The sequence below is a fragment of the Bos taurus genome, chromosome 7, assembly GCF_002263795.3.
Source record: "Bos taurus isolate L1 Dominette 01449 registration number 42190680 breed Hereford chromosome 7, ARS-UCD2.0, whole genome shotgun sequence".
Taxonomy (NCBI): domain Eukaryota; kingdom Metazoa; phylum Chordata; class Mammalia; order Artiodactyla; family Bovidae; genus Bos; species Bos taurus.
This window is the reverse complement of record NC_037334.1, coordinates 39,795,403-39,822,945: the sequence shown is the minus strand read 5'-3', so window position 1 is coordinate 39,822,945 and position 27,543 is coordinate 39,795,403. Positions and strand designations below refer to the sequence as shown.

At 40.8% G+C, this 27,543-nt stretch overlaps 1 protein-coding gene and 1 long non-coding RNA gene across 8 annotated transcripts in view; one reads left to right on the top strand and one right to left on the bottom strand.

Moving 5' to 3' along the window:
* The first annotated feature begins 985 nt into the window (after positions 1–985).
* On the top strand, positions 986–26,323 carry ZNF354A (zinc finger protein 354A). Of its 6 annotated transcripts, none has more exon segments than NM_001256565.1 (5): positions 986–1,146; positions 2,133–2,220; positions 6,763–6,889; positions 7,830–7,925; positions 24,207–26,323. In NM_001256565.1, coding segments are annotated over 4 exon segments (1,821 nt in total). In that variant the 5' UTR covers positions 986–1,146; positions 2,133–2,187; the 3' UTR covers positions 25,772–26,323.
* The window catches only part of LOC132345731 (uncharacterized), a 52,337-nt gene continuing 30,336 nt past the window's right edge, over positions 5,543–27,543 (bottom strand). Inside the window, exons 2-5 of one of the 2 annotated variants that reach the window (XR_009495237.1) lie at positions 16,123–16,192; positions 15,928–16,040; positions 6,705–6,904; positions 5,543–6,156 (exon numbers count right to left, since the gene is read on the bottom strand). This is a non-coding gene — a long non-coding RNA (uncharacterized lncRNA). The remainder of the gene's footprint in view (positions 6,157–6,704; positions 6,905–15,927; positions 16,041–16,122; positions 16,193–27,543) is intronic. The other variant, XR_009495238.1, reaches the window with a different exon arrangement.

The window sequence follows — 27,543 nt, the reverse complement described above, 5'->3', positions numbered from 1 at the left end:
CCTGAATTGCAGGCGGATTCTTTACCAACTGAGCTATCAGGGAAGCCCCGACTAGATGAGAAGGCACTATTAAATTACCACAACTGGCACATAAGTATCTAGTTCCAGAGCCTGCTTAGGGCCTGCTGCTGCTGCTGAGTCACTTCAGTCGTGTCCGACTCTGTGTGACCCCATAGATGGCTCCCCCATCCCTGGGATTCTCCAGGCAAGAACACTGGAGTGGGGTGCCATTTCCTTCTCCAATGCATCAAAGTGAAAAGTGAAAGTGAAGTCGCTCAGTCATGTCCGACTCTTAGCGACCCCATGGACCGCAGCCCAACAGGCTCCCCAGTCCATGGGATTTTCCAGGCAAGAGTACTGGAGTGGGGTGCCATCACCTTCTCCCGCTTAGGGCCTGTAAACCCCATTTTTAAGAGAAACATGACTGAAGACAGGGAAGTCCCATATGTAGGGTCTTTCAGTAATCAGGGAAGAAGTCTTTCTAGAAAAGACTCATTTCAGTATTCCTAGATTGTGGTACTCCAGAGAGTTTAACATCATGGGCACTGCATAATTTTAAGAGTCCTCTGGTGACTGGGAAGAGGGCTATTTGAAGAGAATTAAAAGAGAAGAGGACCGTCCTTGCGCAGGAGAACAATGGAAATTGTAGCCTAGACATTAATTCCCTTACAGCTAATTTTGTTGAAAGACCTTAGGGGAAATAGGTGGTCTACTTGACCTATCATTTACACAGATGCAGAGCTACAAGACACTGTCCTCGATGAACGTCCGTTTCCTCGCAGAAGAACTGGGAACCCAGGAGTCAGCAGCCCACAAAGCGCGACGACGAACAGGGGTCTGGGTTTGTGCGAGTAAGGAGCTCAACGAGCCCTCTCCTCGCAGACAAGCTCAGCGAACTACACGTCCCAGAATCCTTGGGTTCTCACGTGAACTACATTTCCCAGAGGGGTATAGCGACAGTCCCTGCCCCGCCCCTCCTGTACCTACTTGGGGTGCCCAGCTTTTGCAGCTGGCGTGAGCAGCCACCCGACCTGAGGTTGGCCCAGGCAGCACCTCGGGCGAGTCCAAACCCCAAGCTGCTGTCAGGCTGTGGCAGTTCCGGAGCCTCCCGCCTGCAGCCCACGGAACCCCAGAGGCCTAGGAGAGGTGAGCGGCGGAGGGTCGGCGGAATGCGGGAGGGAAGACCCGGCCTCGGGAGGATGCGTTGGGGCGCGGGACACAGGCCCAGCAGGAGCAAGCTGGGCCTTTGTGGGCGCCAGCGGGCCGAGGGCCGGGCATCCGGGCTCCGTCCTCCTGACGCCACCGCCTCCCACAGACGTGCCCTGAACGCCAGAAGCCGGACACTTCCTCCCTTTTGGCCGGGCTCAGCCATCCTCCTGCTTCCTCCAGATAGGTTCCCCTCGCGCTACCTGCCCGGCTCCTTCCGGCGTTTGAATTGCTCTGGGCCGGCAGTGAACGTGAGAAAATAATTTCCTTCCCCTACCATCGCCGCAGCTCTCCCTAGTGACAGGCTTGTTTTGCCTGAGAAGTGAATCGCCGGCTTCCCCCAGTGGCAGAATCAGGACTGGAATCCAGGTCTCTGGTTGTCTGTACCTCGTTTCTCAAGACAGCAGCCTCCTCCGCCATAGGAGTACTGATACTTTCCCTTTCCAAAGCAGTTTTCTCTAAAAATCTGGAAATTATTTCCTTGCAAGGAGGAGGACGAGTTGGGTGGGAAGACTCGAAATGCAGAAAAGTTGTCACATATGCACGCACGGAGTTTAGAGCAGATGCCAGCCTCCCTGGCAAGTTGCTCCCACTCTGCCCTCAGTTTCCTGATCTGTAAAATGGGAGCTGACAGTGTCAACCATGCTCAGTAATGCAGGTAGTGCCTGGCACTTCTTGAGGCTCAAGGAGTTGCTGCTGCTGCTGATTGAGTCCTAGGACGTTTTTCACTGAGCCAGGGAAAGAGCTGGGCCGGGAACAGGATGACCCAGCTCCTCTCTCTGGTCCTGTCTACCCCTGGCTGCTTCTGACTTCCTTCTCTGAGGACACTTGGCATCATTCTCAGGGAGTGTAAATGATTCAGAGCTGCTGATTCAGAGGGGTGGAAAACAAGGGGCTTCCTCCTGGCTCGCTTTGTCTTCCCTCAGATCTGGCTTCTGGAGACTTCACCCATCCTCAGGGGACACTGCCCAGAAAGAAGATATGGCTACTGAACAGAGGGAAGCAAGGTCTCAGGTGAGTTCATTGTCATCTCAAGTCTTAGGGACAGGTGGGGTTTTTAACCCTCAAAGTAAAATTCTCTACCTAATACAGTTTTCGCCAGGATTTGGAGCTCAAGTCCTTTTCTGTTGAAAGAACTCTTACAACTGGTCCACCGTGGTGGATGATGGGTTCTGTAGAGAATATTTGCCTTCCCCCTCCCCACCCCACCCATCCCCATCCATGTCTGCTGCTGCCACTAAGTCACTTCAGTCGTGTCCGACTCTGTGCAGCCCCGTAGACAGCAGCCCACTAGACTCCTCTGTCCCTGGGATTCTCCAGGCAAGAATACTGGAGTAGGTTGCCATTTCCTTCTCCAATGCATGAAAGTGAAAAGTGAAAGTGAAGTCACTCAGTCGTGCCTGACTCTTGGTGAACCCATGGACTAGAGCCTACTAAGCTCCTCCGTCCATGGGATTTTCCAGGCAAGAGTACTGGAGTGGGGTGCCATTGCCTTCTCCGCATCCATGTCTAGTGTTTCTCTTTTTTTTTTTTTTCCCTAATAGGTGCTCTTTTAGTCATTAACCTCAATTTACTATATGATTACTGGTTTGAGAAGTAAGATACCACATGTCTTATACCACTTGGGGTCAGAACAAACAAACATACACTCTTGACAGAGTTCCTTTCTGATATACTCCCTTTGCTCATTCATGTCCCCCTCCCTACCCTTGGCCAGAATGGTTTTCTTTTTCTTTTTCTTTCCACCCCTGAGAATCCTCATGATACTTTCCAAGGCTTTGCCCAGTCCCTAGTTTTTAGTTTTTTCTCCTTCTTAACTTTCTGGATCATGCAGCTTGTTTCCATCACTGTCTTGAAAACTGATCTTGACCTGCCATTTTCATCTTTATGCTGTGAAAATGAGAGTGGGACCCCATCCAGGTGAGCCAGTGTGCAAATAAAGGATAACCATGTTGGAGGGGACATAGATAGAGTAGTCTCTTGACTCCAAGAGTAGAGAGAAGACTCCTCAGGAAGCAGCAGTGAGAGTTCCATAGGATATTAGTAGTGGAGAGCAGGGTATACAGTGATTACTGAGTGGTTCTTTTGAGCTGTATGGCCAGGTTTGTGCCCATCTTCTCTGTTGCTGTTAATGTGCCTCAGTTTCTTCACCTGTGAAAAGAAAACAACAACCATACCTACCTCCTAGCATAGATGACAGGATCCTGGGAGTTAGTGTGTAGAAAAAGTTTTGATCAGGGCCAGGCACATAATAGATGTTCAGTATGTGATGGTTGGGAGAAGGCAATGGCACCCAACTCCAGTACTCTTGCCTGGAAAATCCCATGGATGGAGGAGCCTGGTGGGCTGCCGTCTATAGGGTCACACAGAGTCGGACACAACTGAAGTGACTCAGCAGCAGCAGCAGCATGTGATGGCTGTGGTGGCTGAATGATAATAATATAATATGTGATACTATTATTGTTGGTAGATAGAAATGCCTGTACAGTGTCCTTCCTCATCTAACCATAATAGGTAATGTTGCTAGGGAATATCCCAAGGGCTTTAGCTTTATTCTCACTGTTACAGCAAAGTAGAAGTTATTACCCCCATTTTACACTTGCCACTGAGGCTCAACAAAGTCAGGTAATCTGAAATCAAACCCAGGTTCTAAGTTCATGTTGGTTATTGTCCAGTCATTCCTCTTGTACCTCTTTTCAGAACACAGGGCAAGCCTAACCCCCAAGTTACCGGAGCTGTCTGCAATGGGATATTGTATATTTTCTGGACCCATGAAATGTGGTGGTTGATCTTCTGCGCCTATGGCTAGGACCTGCCTTTGCACATTGGGGTTGCTTTCTTCTAAGGCTTTCACATTCCATTCCAGCAGAGCCAAGCTGCTCTCTTGCCCCAAATCTTCTCTGTCCCAGTGTAGAAGTCCTGTATGACCTTTCTCCCTAACCTCACCTGCTGCCTGTACATCAGTACTACATGGACTTGTGTATAAAACTCAGTGACAGGACATTTAAGACCAGAGAGAGAATATACCCACCAAGTGCTGGGTTAAAAGAAAACTTCAGTTACTGTCTTGTCTCTGCCCTGGATAAAGTATGTGCCCTGGATCTTATGTTCCTCATCTCTAAAATGAGGATTAAACTAGGAAATGGTATGTAGTCTTGTCTAGCAACACTTTTTTCTTTCATTGCTCAAATTATTCATGCATTTTTCCTGTCTGCCAATTGGATTGTTATTTCTTTTGAGGGCAAAGATCATTTCTTGTATCCCTCCCCTGTGCCAATAAATTATCTTATTATATGGCACTGGATGTTAATGTTTAAAAATTCAGAAAATAAAAAATACATATATAAAAAAGAAAGTAAAATCACTCTTACCCCAACATCCCCTGGACAAAATAATGGTCATTCCTTTGGTATGCAGCCTTCAGAATAATTTTCTATGTACCTTTATTTATTCATTATTTATTTATGTACATATGTATGTGTGTATTTTTCTTTTCTTTGCATTGTTCACTTAAGAAGACTTTCTTTTCTCTCCTTGCTGTTCTCTGGACTTCTGCATTCAGTTGGGTATATTTTTCCCTTTCTCCTTTGCCTTTCACTTCTTTTCTCAGATTTGTAAGGCCTCCTCAGACAACCACTTTGCCTTCTTGCATTTCTTTTTCTTGGGGATGGTTTTAGTCGCCACCTCCTGTACAGTGTTATGAACCTCCGTCCATAGTTCTTCAGGCACTGTCTACCAGATCTGATCTCTTTTAATTTTTCATTGTGATAATATATACATAAGATTAAATTTACCACTTTAACCATTTTTGAGTATATAATTCATTGACATTAAATACATTCACATTGTTGCGTTACATCAATACTGTTTATCTTCACTGTATGGATTATCTCATTTATTTCTTAACCCTGTTAGATAGGCGTTGAGAAGAAGTTTTGCAGAGTGGTTAAGTATGAAGCCTTGGATGTTCCCTGGATTGGAATTCTATCTCTACCACTGACCAGCTGTGATATTGTGACTTATAATATGAAGTATATATTTGGTCTTTGTCCTTGTTTCTGGCAAATAATTTCCAAAACCCTTGTGATTTCCTAAGGGATTAGTAATAAATGATTTTTATCCCTGAAATTACTTCAGAGCAATGAAGGCAAAATGGATGTACTTTGTTATTCATAACAAGCCCTTTCATTCACACCAGAGTTAATGAGGTGACTTTTGGACCCCACCTAAAGATGGGGACTAACTGCCAGGGAACCTCGATTAAAGGGTTGGAACTTTCAGTCCTGCCCCCCTATACCCACCACCACCCTAGGAGATGAAAGTTGAATCAGTTGCTAATGGTCAATTATTTCATCACTCATGCCTATGTAATGAACCTTCATGAAAATCCAAAAGGGTTCAGAGTTCTCCCAGGTTGGTGAACATTTTAAAGAGTCAGAGAGAATGGCAAATCCATGGTGCACCCCCTCCCTGTACATCTCTTTCATCTGCCAGTTCCTGAGTTACATTCTTTTTATCATAAACCAGTAATCTAGTAAGTAAATGTTTTCCTGAGTTCTGTGAGCCACTCTGGCAAATTAATCAAACCTTAGGAGAGGGTTGTGGAAACCTCCAATTTATAGCCAGTCAGTCAGAAACACAGGTAACAACCTGGACTTGTGATTGACACTGAAGAGGGGCCAGTGTTGTGGTACTGACCCTTTAACCTGTGGATCTGACACTATCCTCAGTGTCAGAATTGAGTATCCTTGTAAGACACCCAGCTGGTGTTGCACAGTTGCTTGGTGTATGGAAAACCCCCCACATCTGGTGTCAAAAGTGAAATAGTACTGTATTTAGAGTTGAAGAGACTTGCAAGAGAGTGATGTTTCCTTCATACCAACTGTGTGACTTGGGTAAATTTCTCCTTTGCTTTCTCATGTGTAAAATGGAGACAGTTTCATAGGGTTGCTGTGAAGACAAAATAAAGGTTTATACTAAAGATTAATATAAAGTTCTAAGAATAGTACTTGGCCTGAAAAAAGCTTTCAATAAATGATAGCTGTTTTACTTTCCATTGTTACTGTCTTCAAGTTTCAGGGAGCACAAAGATAGTGCCTTAAGTTATGTAAACTAATCCCTCTCAGTGATTATTTCTGTTTCCATTTCTTTGCTGTTACTAGGACCATGATAAACATCCTTTTATGTACATTTTTGTTCACTGTTCATTATCAAACAAATACAGTAATTGGAGCATTAAAGAATATGCACATTTTAAAGCTTGTAATGTGTGTTATCAAATTGCCATCAGAAAGATTATTCTAATTGACACTCCAACTAATGGCATTAATACCTCCACACATCTTTTGTAGTGGTTAACAGGGCCTGGTTCATACTTCATGCTACTCAGTATATATTTGTCACAGGTCAATTGTTCATTAAACAAATGATCTGGAAGTTTCACAACCCAGAATAGTATAGAAGCATTTCATGGTAGCCCATCTACTACCCACTGCCACCTTTTTCACCCTGTGTGATGGGTGGTCCTGGCTGAGCTGGGATGGCTTGTCTCTACAGGTGTCAGTGACGTTCGAAGATGTGGCTGTGCTCTTTACACGGGATGAGTGGAGAAAGCTGGCTCCTCCTCAGAGAAACTTGTACCAAGATGTGATGCTGGAGAACTATAATAATCTTGTCTCCTTGGGTAAGGAAATTTCCCCTGTAGATACAGAATTCAGAAATCTGGATACCTCAGTACCTGATTCCCTGGATAAAAGCCCTGGGTCATTTAAAAACTTTATCTGAGGGTTTTTTTTGTTTGTTTTGTTTTGTTTTGCCTTAGCACTGTACAAATTGGATCTCCATAAATAAATCCGAAAAACTTTTTCCCCCTCACAGGCATGGAATTGCCCCTTGGATGGGACAGTCTACAGAGCTGCACATTAGAAATTCCCTCATTGTAGGCACTTCCCTTGTTTTCCCTCTGAGACTGAGCTTTGATGTGTTTGCTCATCTCTTAACAGAGCATCCCTCAACCCTCTTCTTTGACCCAACACTTGCTTTTCTCAATTCTCTTTTACAGGGGTCAGCAAACTTTTTCTTTAAAGGGCCAGGGAGTAAGTATTTTAGATTTTGTGGGCCATATATGGTCTCTCTAACATATTCTTTTTTTTTCAACCATTCTTTGCTCAAGAGCCACACATAAACAGATGGTAGTCTAGATTTGGCATATGAGACCCATAGTTTGCTGACCGCTGCCATCTTTCAAAGGGGTCAGATAGTGTTTTCTCATTTTAGACAAGCTTCTTGATACATAATCCTTTCCATAGATACCTGTTACAAATGTTAATTTAGTCTGTATGTATAACAATGCATTTAAGAGTGTGCATATTCCCTCTTGTATAGAAAACTGTTTTCCCTATTAATCAAGGCTGTACAAGTATCATGCCTCACTGACATACAACTAAATGTTGCGTTGTCCCCTGCCTTTGCCCTAACATACGCCCTCACATCGTGGGTCACAACCCAAACACCCCACAGAAGTTCTTTGTATCATCCTTTGAGTTTTCTACTCAGATTTCAGAGTCTTCTTTGCATCAAGGCAAAATCAAGTCTTTTTGTTTTCTTTTTTGCTCTATGAGCAGGACACCTATTTCCCAAACCCAAAGTGATCTCCCTGTTGCAGCAAGGAGAAGATCCCTGGAAGGTAGAGAAAGAAAGCCCTGGAGGCTCCTCTCTAGGTGAGTGGGTGGGGAATCTCTGCAGGCAGCAGTCTGGTAAATGAGTGGGTGTGTGACTTGAAGATGTTGGTCAGGGAAGTTTTTCTGGCTTCTCAGTGCTCAAGAAGTGGTAGGGAAGGGATGCCAAGGCCCCCACTTGCAAGCTTCCTCTGTTTCTCTGATACTTCACAGGTGAATCTCTCAGGATCTTTTTTCTTATTCTTTCCTGTTGTTTCAGAGGAGAGCCGCATTTTTAAGTATTCATTCAGCAAGCTTAGTGTATTGAAGGAACTGCAGCAGATTCATTCTGACTGAAGCCCAGGATCATGGGAAAAGAAAGAGATGAGGAAGGAAATAGATTAGAAAGCCAGGTGGGGGCCACACTATGAAGCGCTTTGGTTCAGTTCTTAGGGATGGGAGCTGTCCATGGTTGACTGGACAAAATTCAAGGATTTTAAACTGAAGAATTATATAGTCCTTCATATTCTAGAAAAAATGGCCTCAGTCTGAGACACTATAGATAACCTTCGATAAAATCATACCTAAAGACGCTGAGCACACCTACACTGGCAGATAACACCACAGTCATAAAGCAGGAGCACTGGTGGAGGCAGAGCTCCAAGGCATGTAAGGGACTAAAAAGCGCATCATGGAGCATGATTATGACATGTCACCATTTATGTCTAGAGAAACTTACATGTATGTTTGTCTGTATGCATACTAGGTGTCTAAGTCCTGAGAGAAAAGTCAGGGGACACCTAACCTGGTAACTAGTTCCATTTGGATTAGGATTGAGAATGGACATGATGAAAAGCGACTTTATTTACATGTAATATAATTAAAATTTTCACAGAGAATATATTAATTAAGTCCTTATTTTGTAATTTGAATTTAATAAGAATGGTCACTTCAGAAACATTGTTGGGCTTAGATTTGAAGTGAGGAAAAATTAGAGGTGGGAACCTTCTGGAGATTATTGCATAATGTAGGCAAGACATTACCTAGAAGGCACATGCAGTGGGTTCAGGAGGAAAAAATAGGGGCCCCTTTTTTAACGGTATAGGACAAGTTTGGTATGGGATGGGTTTCATTTGAGATGTGAGCAAAATACAGGTACAGGTTACCGGTAAACAGCTGTAAAAGAATTTATGGGTTGGAACTGAACAGGGAGGTCAGGGAGGCGTCAGTGCAAAGGTGGCATTTGAAGTCTTTAACTGTGCAGGTAAAGGAATAGAGGAGCAGACAAGAGTCCTAGGAAACCTCAGTGTTTATGAGATGGGTTAAGAAGGAAGAATCTGTGATTGAGCCTGAGAAGAAGTCACCAGCAGATGGACTGCAGGACAGGCTATATCCATCCCTAAAGCCCACACACCTTTAGAACACTTTCTTCCTAAAGTGAGATTGTACAAGGTGAGATCTTTTGAGCTGGAAACCACACTTGTCTCTGTTTATATCTTTTAACTGTAATTTGGGAGAAATACACTAATTTTGTGGGAATTCCTGGAGACCACCACAGAGTAAACAGAGAATTCAGGCAGCAAGGAACCAGTGAAGAGTTAGGAAGGATATCAGTCCCACTGTGAGGTGTGGGCCGAGTCTGGCATGAAAGATCAGAGGAAGAAAAGGAAGAATTGTTCCCTTTCCCTTCACCTCAGGAGACTCTGATCCATGAGGAGTCCCCCTTCCTGAGTGAAGTATTAGTTGGATTAAACTGAATAGAAAGTATGACTGGAGTCCAAAGCTGTCCAGAGAGACCCCAAGGCCACCTAGCAGAGATCTGGAGTCCTTCTCAGGTTTGGGATGTTGGAGGAAAACTCTGAGTGGGTGTCTGGAGGGAGTAAAGACGTCAGAGCCAACCAGTGTGTGCGTTTCTCTTGATGCAATGAACTTCCTCTCTTTGGTCAAAGGTGACAGTCAGATGGGGTGTCCTGGGAGTGCTGGCATGTGTCGTGTCCCTCCTGCACCCCTGGTGAATCCCCCATCTTCCTCGGCTAAAGTACCCTCGGAACAATTTCCTTCCAAGAGGAACTCACTTCCCTGGGAGCTCAGGTTAAGGACCTGGATGTTCTTGGAAGCACTTCGATTATTAACTCTAAACCAAAGCCAAAAACCAACCCTTTGAACAACCAGTGACAGAAAAGCTTATGCTTCCGAGGTAGGACTCCTAGGATCTCTGCTGCTGCTGCTGCTGCTAAGTCACTTCAGTCGTGTCCGACTCTGTGCAACCCCATAGACGGCAGCCCACCAGGCTCCTCCGTCCCTGGGATTCTCTAGGCAAGAACACTGGAGTGGGTTGCCATTTCCTTCTCCAGTGCATGAAAGTGAAAAGTGAAAGTGAAGTCGCTCAATCGTGTCCGACCCTCAGCAACCCCATGGACTGCAGCCTTCCAGGCTCCTCCATCCATGGGATTTTCCAGGCAAGAGTACTGGAGTGGGGTGCCATTGCCTTCTCTGCCTAGGATCTCTAGTTGCCTGCAAATATGTTTTTTAAAATATTATTTTCACTTCAAAACTATTCATAAATAGGAAAAACAAACAAAAAGGGAAAACAAACTGTCATCCTTGGATCCATATGTTTTATATTGAGAGATAGGAGGGAATGGCTCAAAAGGTACACATCTCATCTGAGTCTCTTCCTTAAGAAATGAGTCCAAAGTCTATAATCAGTTTTCTGAAATATTATGTATATGTGTGTATGTGTGTATAATAGTTGTTTAGCCACTCAGTCGTGTCTTACTCTTTGACTTCATGGTCTGCAGCATGCCAGGCTCCTCTGTCCTCCACTATCTCCCAGAGTTTGTTCAAACTCATGTCCATTGAGTCAGTGATGCCATCCAACCATCTCATCCTCTGCCATCGCCTTCTCCTATGCCTTCAATCTTTCCCAGCATCAGGGTCTTTTCCATTAAGTCGGCTCTTTGCATCAGGTGGCCAATGTATTGGAGCTTCAGCTTCAGTATTGGTCCTTCCAGTGAATATTCAGAGTTGATTTCCTTTAGGATTGACTAGTTTGATCTCCTTGCTGCCCAAGAGACTCTCAAGAGTTTTCTCCAACACCACAGTTTGAAAGCATCGATTCTTTGGCACTCAGCCTTCTTTATGGTCCAACTCTCACATCCATACATGACTACTGGAAAAACTGTAGCTTTGACTATATGGGCTACATTGTCTAGATTTGTCATAGCTTTCCTTTCAGGGAGCAGTCTCATTAGATTGTTGCTATAGCATGCAGTGGTATATATATATACACACACATACAGGAATAATGTGATTAAATCAACTTGAACATCTCATGAGTTTGGTTTACACCCAATGTAAAAATATTCTTTAATTCGAAAATTTAAAAACCCAATGATGATCTGGGTAAACAATTCCCTCCAATGAGAAAGTGCTTTTCTTTGTTTTTTTTTCTCTTCCTTTGTTGTATTTATGCAAGAATTCAGGGCAGATTGAACCTGGCCAGATGGTCAGCTGAGCAGTCATTTGTGGGCTGCCTTCAACTTGCTGAGATTTGTTGGGGCTGCATCTGCACAGAGAGTAGGGGTCTTTTTCTAATTTGCAGAGAAGTGCTGTAGAGGATATAGCAGCAATCTAATTAAAGAGCATGCAGTGGTTTTAAACAGTGGATTCCTTACAAGGTGAAAGTGTGTTTAATATGTTTAAGTTAGTCTTGTGCTTGTCCCCTGCCCTCACCTCCTGCCACCAATATCTTTTTTCCTTGTAGCTGCTAGAATGGTTTATTTAAAATGTAGATCAGGTTATCTTACTGTCATGCCCAAGCCTCTTGTGGCTTCTGTCACATAGAACACAATATAAAGCCCCCAGCATGGCCCTCAGAGGCCTCTGTGGTCTGGTTCTGGCTGCCTTTTCACCTTCATCTCTTTCCTCTCTGCCCTGTATTGGAGAACTCTAACCACCCTGGTCTCTTTGTAGTTTGTCAGGCAGGCCAAACAGGCTCCCACGTCAGGGCCTCTGCACTTGCTTTTTCCTCTCCTGGACCATTTTTCTTCCTGGCAGCCAGGAGCCCCTATGACTCACTTCCTTGTACTATATAGGTTTCTGCTCAGTTTGCACTTTATCAATTAGTCACAGCTCATCTGAACATGGTCTTTTATCCTCCACATTCTTTTTTCCTTCACCATACTTTATTTTCTCTGAGTACTCCTCACTGCAAAATAGTACATATTTATGTATTATCTGCTCTTACTCTGGACTGTAAGTTCCCTTATGCTGGATTGTAAGTTCCCTTATGCTGGATTGTCTGTTTATTTGTTCCCATCTCCTCAGTACTTAAAGTAGTGCTTGGTTAGAGTCAGCTCCCAGTTAGTGAATCCATGAATAACTTCGTTAGGTAGTGGTGACAGAGCTAGAAAAAAGGGAACCAATTTCAGAGGTATTTGGCAGATAAAAGCAGCAGGACTTAGAGATGGATCGGATATGGAAGATAGAAGAGATGGAGTTGTCAAGGATGCTTCGCTTGGTTTGTGGCCTATTCTGGGATGGACAGTGATATCATTCACTGAGATAGTGGTGCTAGGAGATCAGATTTGGGGGTTAGTATAAATATGGTTTTAGATGAATTAAATTGAATCATCTTTTGGTTGATCCAGGTATTCAAGTGAAGATGTCAAATAGCCTAGTAGATTTAGAGTTCCATCCCTCATAATATACACTGAGCATTAAATGTGAAGACTCGGTCACTAAAAGATAATTGAAGCAATGCTTGAGTTTGAGTTAACCTGTAGAGTGGATTCAGGGTACAGCAAGAGCAAGAAAGAGAATAGGACTCAATCTAGAGAAACTCTGGCATTTCATGGCTAGGTAGAGAGAAATGAACCTGTAGGGATGATAAAAATAAGGTGTACTATAGAAGGAAACTCAGGAGTCTAGTGTCATTGAAGTCAAGGCTCATAAAGGATGGTATCAATAGAGGTGGGGAAAATTAAATGAATTTGAGACTTATTTAGATGTTAGAAGAAACAAGTCTTGGTAATCGATTAACTGAGGGAGAAGTATGAAGGATGCCTTTTAAAGTTTTGATTCAGAACTGGTGCCATTTATAGGTTATACAGGTTGGAAGGAGGGAATAGTCATAAATTCAGTTTTAGGCCTGTTGAATTTGAGCTGTCTTTGAGACATCTAATTGCTGTTTTGAGTAGGATGTTGTATAATTAGGTATGGAGAATAGAGAAGTCTTGCCTAGAATATGTCTGTAAATGAACCTGGCCTGTGCAAAGGGTACAGAGTGAAAAGAATTGGGGGCCTAGGACTCAACCCTGTGGAACTCCAAGGGTTAAAGATCAGATAGAGGAAAAGGAGTGCACAAAGGAGACTGAAAAGCTGCAAAGGAAACTGAGGCTGGTGGACCATGAGGAGAATGTGGAGGCGAGCTCAGGCCGAGAACTCCGGCAGCTGCCTACTGTGGCTTAGGCAAAGAACTTCTCAGTGCAAAGGAGGAGTCACTCTTGGCTGCTGCTGAAACGTGAGTTAGGTGAGGACTGAAGAGCACGTCTTGCTTTTTTCACATGGAGGTCATTGTTGCCTTAAAGAGAGTGGTGGTAAGAACAGAAGCCAAAAATGAGCCCATGAGAGGTGCATGAGGAAATGAACACATGGAGGATACTATAGAAGGTGAGATGTGATGAGGAGGTAGCAGCAGCAGCTGGCAGAGCTCTTATATGGAAATATACATACATATTTCTTTTTTTCCTTTGTCCACTCCAATTATATTATACGGCATACATTATTCTACCCCTTTCACTTGGTATATATTGAAGCTCTTTGCATGTCAGTTCATAGAGGGCTTTCTCACTCTAAGGAGTAGTTCTGTGGTCTTCGGCTGGCTCTCTTCTAGGCAGAAGAGGTGATTTTGATTGTGTGTGGCTTTGGGTAATGTTAACCCAGTTAATCCAACTATCCATCAAGAAATCTGCTTGAATAAACTGGGTACATTCTCACCAAGAAATTCTTTGCAACTGTGAAAAGGAATGAGGGGAGATCTCTATAAATTCCATTGTGGAATGATAATATTACTAAGTGAGGAAAAATATAGATAGCAAAGAAAAGAGGAGATACCAAAAAAGAAAAAGTGTGTATTTGCTTGTATTAAAAAAAAAAAGATAAAAGCAGATCAATAAAGAACCCAGCTGCCAGTGCAGGAGACACAAATTCCATCCCTGGGTTGGGAAGATCCCCTGGAGGAAGGCATGGCAACCCACTCCAGTATTCTTGCCTGGAGAATCCTATGGACAGAGGAGCCTGATGAGCTACAGTTCATAGGGTTGCAAATCAGACATGACTGAAGTTACTTAGCATGCACACATGTATCAATAAAAAAGGTTACCTGTAAGGTGAAAGAAGAAAAACAAAAAAGATTAAGAGAATAAGGATAGAATTAAATAAAACTGGAAAAAGTGTTCCATAAATATTAAAAGCAAAATGAAACAAATGACTCTAATAGTATATCATGTCGTGGTTTAGTCACATAGAGAAGAATTATCTCAATTGCCTTTAAATCACAGCAGTTTAAATAAAGATCCGTAGTGGTTTATATCAGTGTTATGATTTATAATAAAAAATATACATTTGGTGCATGAGTGCTCAGTGTGTCTGAAACCTCATGGACTGCAGCCCACCAGACTCCTCTGTCCATGGAATTTTCCAGGCAAGAATACTAGAGTGGGTTATCTTTTCCTACTCCATGGGATCTCGCCGACCCAGGGATCAAGCCTGCGTCTTCTGCATTGGCAGGAGGATTCTTTACCCCTGAACCTGGGTACAGTTCTTAAAACTGTGGGAAATCCTAGGTGATGAGGGTCCCAAAGTTGTCTTTGTTATGTTAATGATGTTTCTCTTGGACCCTACCTTAGAATGGGATTTGGTTTCCAGGACCAGTCATGTGATGAAAGGGTTGAAACTTTTAGTTCACACCAGGGAGGGGAGGGGGCCTGGAGGTTGAACTAGTTGCCAGTGGCCAATGATGTAATTAATCATGCCCATGTAATGAAGCCTCCATAAAACCCCAAAAGGACAGATTCAGAAAGCTCCTGAGTTGCTGAACATGTGGAGATTTGGGGAGAGTGATTCACTTGGGGAGGGCATAGAAATTCCATGCCCTTTCCCCATACATTGCCCTGTACATCTGTTCCATCTGGTTCTTCTCAAGGTATATCCTTATAATTAACTGGTGATCTAGTAAGCAAAAGTGAGTTATGAGCCACTATAGCAAATTAATCAAACCTAAGAAAGGGGTTGTGGGAACCTTTGATTTATAGCCAATTGGTCAGAAGTACAGATGATAACCTGGGCTTGTGACAGATGTCTGAAGGAGGCAGGGGGAAGTCTTATAGAACTGAGCCCATAACCTGTGGGCTATGATACTATCTCTAGGTTTTAGTAGGAAATGGCAACTCACTCCAGCATTCCTGCCTGGGAAATTCCATGGACAGAGAGGAGCCTGCTGGGTTACAGCCCTTGGGGTCACAAAGAGTTGGATATGACTGAGCATGCATACTAGGTATTATAGATAATGTTAGAGTTGAATTGTAGGACACCCAGTTGGTATCTAAGAATTGTTTATTGATGTTTTAACCACCCCTGAGAAGCACATTGGATTTGAGCAAAGAACATTTACTATCTTACAGGCAAAAATAACTTCAAACAATTATGTTGATTTTGGTGGATATAGTAAAAGTATGTGGTTGTGTTTACAAGTGGAATTCCTATCTTTGAGAACTGTGTTCTGAAATATTGATGAAATGATATAATAGGGCATTAGCATACTTTAGCATACTCTAATGGAAGAGATGTAAGGGAGTTATATTGGGTTGGCCAAAAAGTTCATTTGAGCTTTTCCATAACATCTTACAGAAAAACCTGAGTGAACTTTTTGGCTTTCTCAGCCTGTTCCAACAAAGTACCATGGTTGTGTGGCTTTAAGCAACAGAAATTTATTGTCTCACAGTTTTGTGGGACTGTGCTTTCTGTGAAACTCTGGATAGGGTCCTTCCTTGCCTCTCCCTACCTTCTTGTGGTGGGTTGCAGCTGCATCACTCCAGTCTATGCTTCTGTTGTTATTTGGTGTTTCTAGGGGTATCTTGACATGATCTTTCTGTGCTTGCCTGTGTCCAAATTTTCCTATTATAAAGACACCAGTCATATTAGATCCCACACTAATCATCTCATCTTAACTTGATTGAATCTGTGAAGTTACTCTTACCAAATAAGGTCATATTCTGAGTTACTGGAAATTAGGACTTCAACACATCTTTTTGGTGATACGATTCTACCTATAAAAAGGTAATGAATGTAACAGCATTAGTAATTGTCGATGCTGGCTTGGCCATTCATTGTACAATTCACTCTACTTTTGTATGTGTTGAACATTTTCTGTAATACAAAGCTTTAAAAATTAGAATTACAAACAACAAAATTTTTAAAACAGCATTTCTCTTTTTCATGAACATATAAGCATTATGGAATACATTTTCAGATGTGTAGTTCTATCCCCATTGTGGTATTATGTTTAATTCTCAGCAAATAGCTCCCTCAGTTCTCTGACTGTGAAAAGTCTTGAGACTTCAAATGCATGTGACATTTTTATAGGAATAATTTTGAATCTGAACATCTGTAGAATAAGGTGGGGAAGGATATAGGTCTGGAAAGTTGACTTGGGTTCAAAGATTTTAATGCTGCCTTTAGCCTTCACACTACCCCATCCATCTAACCTATGGCTAAGCCTTTAAAATCCCATTTTAGACATTTCTTCCCCAAACTTTTGACCACACCTGTATGCCTTCCCTGCTTGCACTCACTACTATCTGAGGGTAGTTTGGATGTGTTCTAAGCTCACATTTGTATCCATTTCTGTCTTGTGTTTTTGTTGTATAAATTATCACATTGCAATGTGATTGCCTACTCCTTTTTTGTCTCTAATGCAAAACAGTGAACTCCTTCAAGAAGTTAACTGTTTCTTTTCATTACCAGATCTGAAATGTCTTGTGGATCATGTACCTAGGATAGAGCCTAACATATTGTAGGTGCTTTTTAAAAATTTGAAGAATGAGTTAAATAAAGTACAATCAATGCTTTTTGAAATAAGAGTTCTATATAGTAAGAAGGTTAAATTTGGTAGAAAGTAATATTGGAAAGGTGAAAAACAGATCAAAGGATTAAATTGAAGGTCAATAGCAATAGTCACTATAGAGTAAGAAGGTCCTGAACTTGGATTTATTAATGATGGTTGTTAGAAACATCTTAGTGATACAACTTAAGGGAATTTGATGACTGACTAGACATGGAATGCAGGAGAGAGAAGGTTCTGAGATGAAACTAAGAATTTATGGCAAAGGAGCTGAGGAGGTTATGATATAATTCAGACCTAGGAAGCACAGAAAGAAAAGTTTGAAAGGAATGCACTGGTTTCAGATTTGGACAAACTGAATTTGAAGAAAAATGCACAAATGGAAAATCTAGCAGGCAACTGGAAATAACTCTGTAAAGTGTTTTGAGAGTCAGTATAGTCATTGACATCGGAGGTGTGGGAGTGGATGAAATCATGTGGGAAGAGAAGATTGAAGAGAGATGCACAGAGATTCATAAGCACCAAGGGAAAAGAATCTAGACCTAATGACAGGTTTTAGTTGGGGTGGTAGTCATTGGCAAAATCACCTGGTCTCTAAACTTCTGACCTAAGTTATAGCCTTGTTTATGACATAGCTCAGGCCTAGGCTTGACTCTTGAGAAGAGCAGAAGTTGAACTGCACTTAAGGAGACACATCTGTAGACTTAACCAGAAACTTTCAACAGATCATAAAGAACAGTTAGGATGTCCACAATCCAGGACTCATGTCCCCTTCAGCAAGAAACATGAATTTTGGACTAAGGTATTGGCACTTGAAGTAGAGTGAAATGAGTTTCCTGTTATTGGTATGGAACCTTGTAGCTGTAATTACTTCCATTAAAAAATTAAAACTGGCCCAAATCTGTTTTTTTATTCTCCTTTAAACAAAGCTTTTCAAAAGTGTTTCTATACTTGATGTTTCTCCCAGTGTTTCTTCTGTGCACTCCTCCTACTGCTAAGTCGCTTCAGTCGTGTCCAACTCTGTGCGACCCCATAGACGGCAGCCCACCAGGCTCCCCCGTCCATAGGACTCTCCAGGCAAGAACACTGGAGTGGGTTGCCATTTCCTTTTCCAATGCATGAAAGTGAAAGGTGAAAGTGAAGGCACTCAGTCATGTTCGACTCTTAGCAATCCCATGGACTGCAGCCTACCAGGCTCCTCTGTCCATGGGATTTTCCAGGCAAGAGTACTGGAGTGGGGTGCCATTGCCTTCTCCGCTGTGCACTCCAGTGGGGCTTTATTCCTGTTCCATGAAAAGTAGTTATTAAATCCCAGATAGTCTCCATCTTGGCACAATCAGGGTTAACTTTTTAGTTCTTAACACACACAGTCAACTAGCAATTCCACTTCCGTTAGTAGGTGATAAGAATGCAGTTACCACATAACTCTACCTTCTTTCTCACCTACTTAACTACAGGAGCCTCGTGATCTTCCCTGTTCCCTGCTTCTACTTGTGTGTCAACACTGTTCTCTACACAGTAGCCAACTTAAGTGAGGATGTAATGGCCTGTGACTTCCCAGCATACACAGGATAAAATTCCAGAGTCCTTACATCACCTGTTAGGCCTTATATGACTTGCCTCTACCTATTGCTTCAATATTATTTACCATTTTCTCTCATGCTCAATGCACTCTAGTAGCCACACAGCCTCTTTGCTGTGTCTCAGAAGTCACCACACTTTGAAATTTGCTGTTTGCTTTGCCTAGGAAGCTCGTGCTTCACACATCCATATGGTTGTCATTTATTTACTTATTATTTGTCACACCTTCCCCCTCCACACACACACACAACACAAAACACAAAACCAAGGTATAAGCTCCTTAAAGACTGAAATTCTTAGTCATCACATTCTCTACATTCCCTAGAACTTTACCTGGCCCATAGTAGGCACTTAATAAGTATTTGGGAATGGAAAGGATGTCTCCAGCATATGCAGAGATAACACACACACACACAAAAACAAAAATGTAGGGCTCTGGAAATTGCATGTAGTTCAGCATACCTGGCAAGAAGCCAGGGAAAGGAGATGAGTTCCAAGCTGAGCAAAGGTTAGATCATGACAAACTTTGTTCACCATGTTAAGTACTGTGTACCTTATAAGTTGAAGATAAGTTGGAGGATCTTAAGGAAGTTTGTAGCATGGTAAAATGTGAATTTTAGAAAGATTACTCTGTTACAGTGTGGAGACTGAATTGGCAGAGAGCAAGACTATACAAAAAAATCTTCATGACCCAGATAACCATGATGCTATAATCACTCACCTAGAGCCAGACATCCTGGAATGTGAACTCAAGTGGGCCTTAGGAAGCATTACTACAAACAAAGCTAGTGGATGTGATGGAATCCCAGTTGAGCTATTTCAAATCCTAAAAGATGATGCTGTGAAAGTGCTGCACTCAATATGCCAGCAAATGCAGAAAACTCAGCAGTGCCAACAAATATGGAAAGCTCAGCAGTGGCCACAGGACTGGAAAAGGGCAGTTTTCATTCCAATCCCTAAGAATGGCAATGCCAAAGAATGTTCACACTACCACACAATTACACTCATCTCACGTGCCAGCAAAGTAATGCTCAAAATTCTCCAAGCCAGGCTTCAACAGTATGTGAACCATGAACTTCCAGATGTTCAAGCTGGATTTTAGAAAAGACAGAGGAACAAGAGATCAAATTGTCAACATCCACTGGATCATCGAAAAAGCAAGAGAGTTCCAGGAGAAACATCTACTTCTTTATTTACTACATCAAAGCCTTTGACTGTGTAGATCACAACAAACTGTGGAAAATTCTTCAAGTGATGGGAATACCAGACCACCTTACCTGCCTCATGAGAAATCTGTATGCAGGTCAAGATGCAGGTCAACAGTTAGAACCAGACATGAAACAATGGACTGGTTCCAAATTGGGAAAGGAGTACGTCAAGGCTGTATATTGTCACCCTGCTTATTTAACTTATATGCAGAGTACATCATGCAAAATGCTGGGCTGGATGAAGCACAATCTGGAGTCAAGATTGCCAGGAGAAATATCAATAACCTCAGATAAACAGATGACACCACCCTTATGGCAGAAAGTGAAGAAGAATGAAAGTGAAAGAGGAGAATGAAAAATTTGGCTTAAAACTCAGCATTCTAAAAACTAAGATCATGGCATCCAGTCCCATCACTTCATGGCAAATAGATGGGGAAACAATCGAAACAGTGAGAGACTTCATTTTGGGGGGCTCCAAAACCACTGCAGATGGTGACTGCAGCCAAGAAATTAAAAGATGCTTGCTTCTTCAAGGAAAAGCTGTGACCAACCTAGATAGCATATTAAAAAGCAGAGACTTTTGCTGACAAAGGTCTGTCTAGTCAAAGCTAAGGTTTTTCCAGTAGTCATGTATGGATGTGAGAGTTGGATTATAAAGCTGAGTGCCAAAGAATCAACGCTTTTGAACTGTGGTGTTGGAGAAGACTCTTGAGAATCCCTTGGAAAGCAAGGAGATCCAACCAATCTATCCTAAAGAAAATCAACCTTGAATATTCATTGGAAGGACTGATGCGAAAGCTGAAACTCCAATACTTTGGCCACCTGATGTGAAGAGCTGACTCATTAGAAAAGACCCTGATGCTGGGAAGGATTGAAGGCAGCAGGAGAAGGGGACGACAGAGGATGAGACAGGTGGATGACATCACCAATTCGATAGACATGAGTTTGAGCAAGCTCCAGGAGTTGGTGATGGACAGGGTAACCTGGCGTGCTGCAGTCCATGAAGTCGCAAAGAGTTGGACATGACTGAGCAACTGAACTGACTGAAGTCTAGAAGTGGTGTTGGTTGTTGTTAAGTTGACCAATCGTGTCCAACTCTTTTGTGACCCCCAAGCACTGTAGCCTGCCAGGATCCTCTGTCCAAGGGATTTCCCAGGCAAGAATAACTGAAGTGGGTTGCCATTTCCTTCTCCAGAGGATCTTCCTAACCCAGGGATCGAACCCACATCTCCTGTATTGGCAGGTGGACTCTTTACCACTTAGCCACCAGAATTAGGATACTATGGTAGAAACATTAAAGCGTGAGAAGCAGAGTACCATTTAGGTACCCGAGTCCAGTGCTCAAGAGCTCTAGTAAACTTGTTGGTCATAAAACAGCAGTCTTTACATACAGACCTATATAAAGGTGAAAGTGAAGTCACTCAGTCATGTCCAACTCTTCGCGACCCCATGGACTATAGCCTACCAGGCTCCTCCGTCCATGGGATTTTCCAGGCAAGAGTACTGGAGTGGTCTGCCATTTCCTTCTCCAGGAGATCTTCCCAACCCAGGGATTGAACTCAGGTCTCCCACATTGTAGGCAGATGCTTTACCGTCTGAGCCACCAGGGAAGTCTAGGTCTCTAACTAAGGCAGGGTCTCTAACTTTACATTATAAATGACAGTCCACAATTTTGGAATCTTTCTGTCTTTTCCCCAGCACATGTAGCCTGCAACCAACAGGGAAAGTACTCTAGTTTTATGACTGCCTCCCACTCTTCTACCCAAATAATCTTATTGAAAGTTGATATTTAGCAAGATTTAGATGGACAAGGAACTTGGAGGGTATGAACAGAAAATTAAAAAAAAAAAAAAAAAACTCTTCTTTCCATAACAGTAAATAGGAAAGATGAGAGAGATTTTGAAACAGCAGAAAGATTTTGTGATTGGCTAAGTGAAAAGAAGCTATTATTACACTAAATACACACTGTGGGCTTTTCCAGAAGATGTGGTCCCTAATTGAATGAATGATTTATTGATACTTAGTTGTTGTTTTTTAATGAGTGTTATTCTCACTTGCTCTGCATGGCAAATACCAGTGCCTTGGAAAAGAGGAAAAGAAATAGTAAAGATGGGTGCATATAAAATTAGTCAAAGAGAATGTGTAGAGTGAAGGGAAAAAAATCCCAAACTCTAGAGAAAGCAATTTTTAAAGGGGGAATAGAAGTTACCCATGAAGGAAACTGAGAAGTTAACTCTGGTAGAAGAAAAGAGAAAAGCAGACTATATTATGTTCACCAAGCAGAGACAATCTGTACACAGATTGTGAATGTCAAGTAGAAATGTCAAAATACAGTAAGATGCAGAGGAACCCTTGAAATGGTTACTCTAACCCAGGAGAAAATAAATAACTCTATGTATACCTGTTCCCCTGGCAAAATTTAATATTCAATTAATTGATCCTTACCCAATTAAAATTTATTTAACTTAATTCTGTTCTTTACCATGTTATCATGTTAGCCCTTTTACCTTTTTTATATTTGATCTTTAACTCTTTTGTATGTTGCTTGCATAGCCTCTCTTGCTTGAATCATTAGCAAGGTTACTTTTCTATCTTGCAACCTTTAGTTTCATGCCTACCTGTTGTTACCTCAGTAGATTGATCTAATTCCTTCCTGTTTGAAGTAGCTCTGAAGCCATCTCATTACTTGTATAATGTACTATCCTGGAGGCAACTGCTACAAGTGTTTGAATCATGTGTGTGTGTGTGAAATTAATATATAAGTTATTGAAACTATTTGACATTGTTCAAAAATTTATATATAACTTGTTGAGGAAGATTAATAAAACATTTTGTATATAATTCAGATGCCATTAGGAGGATCTGTAGGTTAAAAGAGCATGCTAATCTGCTTGCAAAGAATACTTAGGATAGAAAAGGAAAGTGAAATATATTTAGATATAGGTAGATAGATAAGTATAATTACATGTATAGAATATATATATATATATATATTTTAGTGCCATGGTGAGTGCCTATAATAAGAGGAATGGACTGTAAACTCACAGTACCCCATGTTCACTATTTACAATAGCTCAGACATGGAAGCAACCTAGATGTCCATCGACAAATGAATGGATAAAGAAGTTGTGGTACATATACATAATGAAATACTGCTCAGCCATAAAAGGAATGCATTTGAGTCTGTTCTTATGAGGTGGATGAACCTAGAGCCTATAATACAGAATGAAGTAAATCTGAAAGGAAAAATAAATTTAATATATTAATGCATATATATGCATTATAATGTGTTAATATAGATTAATGTATTAATGTATATTAATAATATATTGATACATTTTAGTTATTAATATATTATTAATATCAATATAATTATAAATATATAATATAATATATTAATATACAGTGATTAACATATATTAATATGTATTAATATATGTTAAAAATTGATACATTGTATATTACATATAATATGTATTAATATATTGATATTAATTATATTTTATAATTATCAATCAATATATTAATATTAATATAATAATAAAGTATACTTATGCATTGGTGCATTAATATATATTAATAATATATATATGGTATCTAGAGAAATGGTACTATTGAACCTATTTTTAAGGCAAGAAGAGAGATGCAGACATGGAGAACAGACTTTGTACACAGCAGGGGAAGGAGGAGGTGGGACAAATTGAGAGAGTAGCATTAACGTATGTAGATTACCATGTGTAAAATAGCCAGTGGGAAGTTGCTATAGGCACAGGGAGCTCAACCTGGTGCTCTGACAACCTAGAGGAGTGGGATGGGGTGGGAGTTGGGGAAGGAGTTCAAGAGGGAGGGGACATGTGGATACTTATGGCTGATTCATGTTGTTGTATGGCAGAAGCCAACACTATTGTAAAGCAGTTATCCTCCAATTAACAATAAATATTATTATTTTCTACAAAACAATTAAAAACACTCAGTTAACTTTTGAATGGACTCTGATTGATATGAAGGAATTTGCCATGAGGGAAAAGGGATGAAGACTTTCCAGATTATGAATGATTATACAAGTAAGAGAAATCTCATGAAGATAATTTAAAATTCTGTCATGGGCTTTGGACTCTGATCCCAGACTGCCTTTTCCAATTTATGGCTCCCCTTTTAATCCTTCTCCATTTTCCCATTAACTGATTCTCCTGGTCACTCTTACACTCACACTCTTTAAATGGGTTTGTTTAGTATTTTCTCCACCCTCTTGTTCTCAGCTTGTGTTGGCTTATTTCTCTGTACTGCTTAATTAAAACTCCTAAGTTTTTCTTATTAGCTTTTGGCCAGATTTTGAGACCTTATTTGAATACCATCAGTATTCAGTCTATACATTTAGTAGCCAAATGCTGTATCACATGAAACATTTTCAGTTTTTTCTTTCCTCTCCAGGATGGAAGAACAGTTATAAAACCACAAAGTCAACTCAAACACAAGATCGTTCATTTCAGGAACTGATAATGAAAAGATCCAAAAGGAGTGGACCCTGGGACTTCAAATCAGAAAAACCCTGCAGATATGAAGGCAGATTAGAGAAAAAGCAGGAGAAAAAAGAAAGTGTACAGATAGTTTCAGTCACTCACAGGAAAATCCTCACTATAGAGAGAAAACATAAAAATACTCAATTTGGGCAAAACTTGTGCCCAAAGTCAGTCTTTTTTAGGCAGCAGGTGATCCCAAGAGAGAAAGCCCCACCAAAATGTGAAATACAAGGAAACAGCTTCAAACAAAATTTCAGTTTATTTAATCAACAAAAAACCAACACAGCTGGGAAACGTTATAAATGTAGTATGTGTGAGAAAACTTTCATAAATACTTCATCGCTTCGTAAACATGAGAAAAACCACAGTGGAGAGAAATTATTTAAATGTAAAGACTGTTCAAAAGCCTTTAACCAAAGTTCAGCACTTATTCAACATCAAATAACTCATACTGGAGAGAAACCCTATATATGTAAAGAATGTGGGAAAGCCTTCACTCTCAGTACATCCCTTTATAAACACTTAAGAACACATACTGTGGAGAAATCCTATAGGTGTAAAGAATGTGGTAAATCCTTCAGCAGAAGATCAGGCCTTTTTATACATCAAAAAATCCATGCTGGAGAAAACCCCTATAAATATAATCCAGGTAGGAAGGCATCTAGTTGCAGTACATCCCTTCCTGGATGTCAGAGAATTCATTCCAGAAAAAAGTCCTACTTATGTAATGAATGTGGTAATACCTTTAAGTCTAGTTCATCCCTTCGTTATCATCAGAGAATTCACACAGGAGAGAAACCTTTTAAATGTAGTGAGTGTGGGAGAGCCTTCAGTCAGAGTGCATCTCTTATTCAACATGAAAGAATTCACACTGGAGAAAAGCCTTACAGATGTAATGAATGTGGAAAAGGCTTCACTTCTATTTCACGACTTAATAGACACCGAATAATTCATACTGGTGAGAAGTTTTATAATTGTAATGAATGTGGTAAAGCCTTAAGTTCCCATTCAACACTTATTATTCATGAAAGAATTCATACTGGAGAGAAACCATGTAAATGTAAAGTGTGTGGGAAAGCCTTCAGACAAAGTTCAGCTCTCATTCAACATCAGAGAATGCACACTGGAGAAAGACCCTATAAATGCAATGAGTGTGGAAAAACATTCAGATGTAACTCATCCCTTAGTAATCATCAGAGAATTCACACTGGAGAGAAACCATATCGATGTGAAGACTGTGGGATATCTTTTGGCCAAAGTTCAGCTCTTATTCAACATAGGCGGATTCATACAGGAGAGAAACCCTTCAAATGTAATACATGTGGGAAAACTTTTAGACAAAGCTCATCACGTATTGCCCATCAGAGAATTCATACTGGAGAGAAACCCTATGAATGTAATACATGCGGGAAACTTTTCAATCACAGGTCATCTCTTACTAATCATTATAAAATTCATATTGAAGAGAACCCCTAGGAAGTAGATTTGCATGTTTCTGAAACCAAAGTTCACCAGAATACATGAGAGTGATATAATAAATGTAATGGATATGAAAAGCCTTTCTGTAGTTTAGTCCTCATTATCAAGTCTAAGGACAAACCTATGAAATGCATAATGAGGAAGCCTGTCAGACAGTTTGTAATAACCTAAAATGAAGAATCCCTGACTGGAGACATTGACTTTGGGCATTTGTAAATTAATTGTTTTCTCTCTACAGCAGTATAGTCTACTTGTCATATGTAATTGTTACATGCATCTGGGTGATGAGGGGAGATGTGCACTTGATTTCCCATTGAAATAAATGTTAATGCTTTTTTAAATAACTGACATTGTAATAGCATATAACAGATGTGATAAAAGAAATTATACATTTTTAGAAAAAAGGACCAAATAAAAGATAAAAATGAACTGTAAACTACCTCTCAATTTCTGGGGTTTGTCCTCTTCCTGACTTGCTGTCAAACTTTGTGCATGGATTTCATTTAAAAATAGAAATAAAAGTATGTTCTCTTCTTCCTTTGTTCTTCTAGTAATTGCTATAAATTGCAAATTTTCTACTCAGAATTTTTACTTTTTTTTGCTCTGAATTAATTTATTATGAAAGTATACTTGTTAAATACTGTGAGCTGCCATCTTAGGGATATTAAATGGAAAAATAAGCAGTTTTCAAAGCTATATAAAGTATTTAATACAATATTGAAAGTTATTAAATGTTTAATATATATGTATTTAATAATATAGATTCTAATTTCACACCAGAAGGGGCTGTCAAAAGTAGTTTAATGAATCTATATGTGCCAAAATGTTGAAAGGTACATTGATCACATCATGAAATAGAGTATGTTTTTCTTTCTTGGTGTTCTTTAGTGTCAAAACAATTTCAGGAAAACAAAAGGAACAATTATAAACAACTCAGTGGTTTGTTTTTCTCCTAGCCTTGGGGCAGGTACTGTATTGCACACTGGAAACTTTAAGAAAAAAGTCACAGGCCTTTAAGAAGCTATGAAAGAAGTAAAGGGAATAGAGTTGAGGGACTATCAGATGAGTAAAGCAAATTATGTCAGTATACAAGTGTGGTTGTTTTAACAGGCAAATAGATTGTGAAAATATTTTGCAGTGCAAGAACATTGTAGCAATTTGGACATGAAGAAAGAGATTGAACCTAACTAAGGAAACCTGATCACAATAAACTGTGGAAAATGCTGAAAGAAATGGGAATACCAGACCACCTGACCTGCCTCTTGAGAAACCTATATGCATATGCAGGTCAGGAAGCAACAGTTAGAACTGAACATGGAACAACAGACTGGTTCCAAATAGGAAAAGGAGTACATCAAGGCTGTATATTGTCACCCTGCTTATTTAACTTATATGCAGAGTACATGATGAAAAACGCTGGGCTGGAAGAAGCACAGGCTGGCATCAAGATTGCTGGGAGAAGTATCAATAACCTGAGATATGCAGATGACATCACCCTTGTGGCAGAAAGTGAAGAGGAACTAAAAAGCCTCTTGAAAGTGAAAGAAGAGAGTGAAAAAGTTGACTTAAAGCTCAACATTCAGAAAACTAAGATCATGGCATCTGGTCCCATCACTTCATGGCAAATAGATGGCGAAATGGTGTCAGACTATTTTGGGGGGGCTCCAAAAGCACTGCAGATGGTGATTGCAGCCATGAAATTAAAAGACCTTACTCCTTGGAAGGAAAGTTATGACCAGCCTAGACAGCATATTGAAAAGCAGAGACAT

Excerpts from the sequence above, each read along its gene's own strand:
- ZNF354A (XM_010807154.4), top strand. The coding sequence starts at position 2,188 with ATGGCTACTGAACAGAGGGAAGCAAGGTCTCAG. Across the intron at positions 2,221-6,762 it reads AGAGGGAAGCAAGGTCTCAG|GTGTCAGTGACGTTCGAAGA; the intron begins GTGAGTTCATTG and ends TTGTCTCTACAG. Across the intron at positions 6,890-24,206 it reads TAATAATCTTGTCTCCTTGG|GATGGAAGAACAGTTATAAA; the intron begins GTAAGGAAATTT and ends TTTCCTCTCCAG.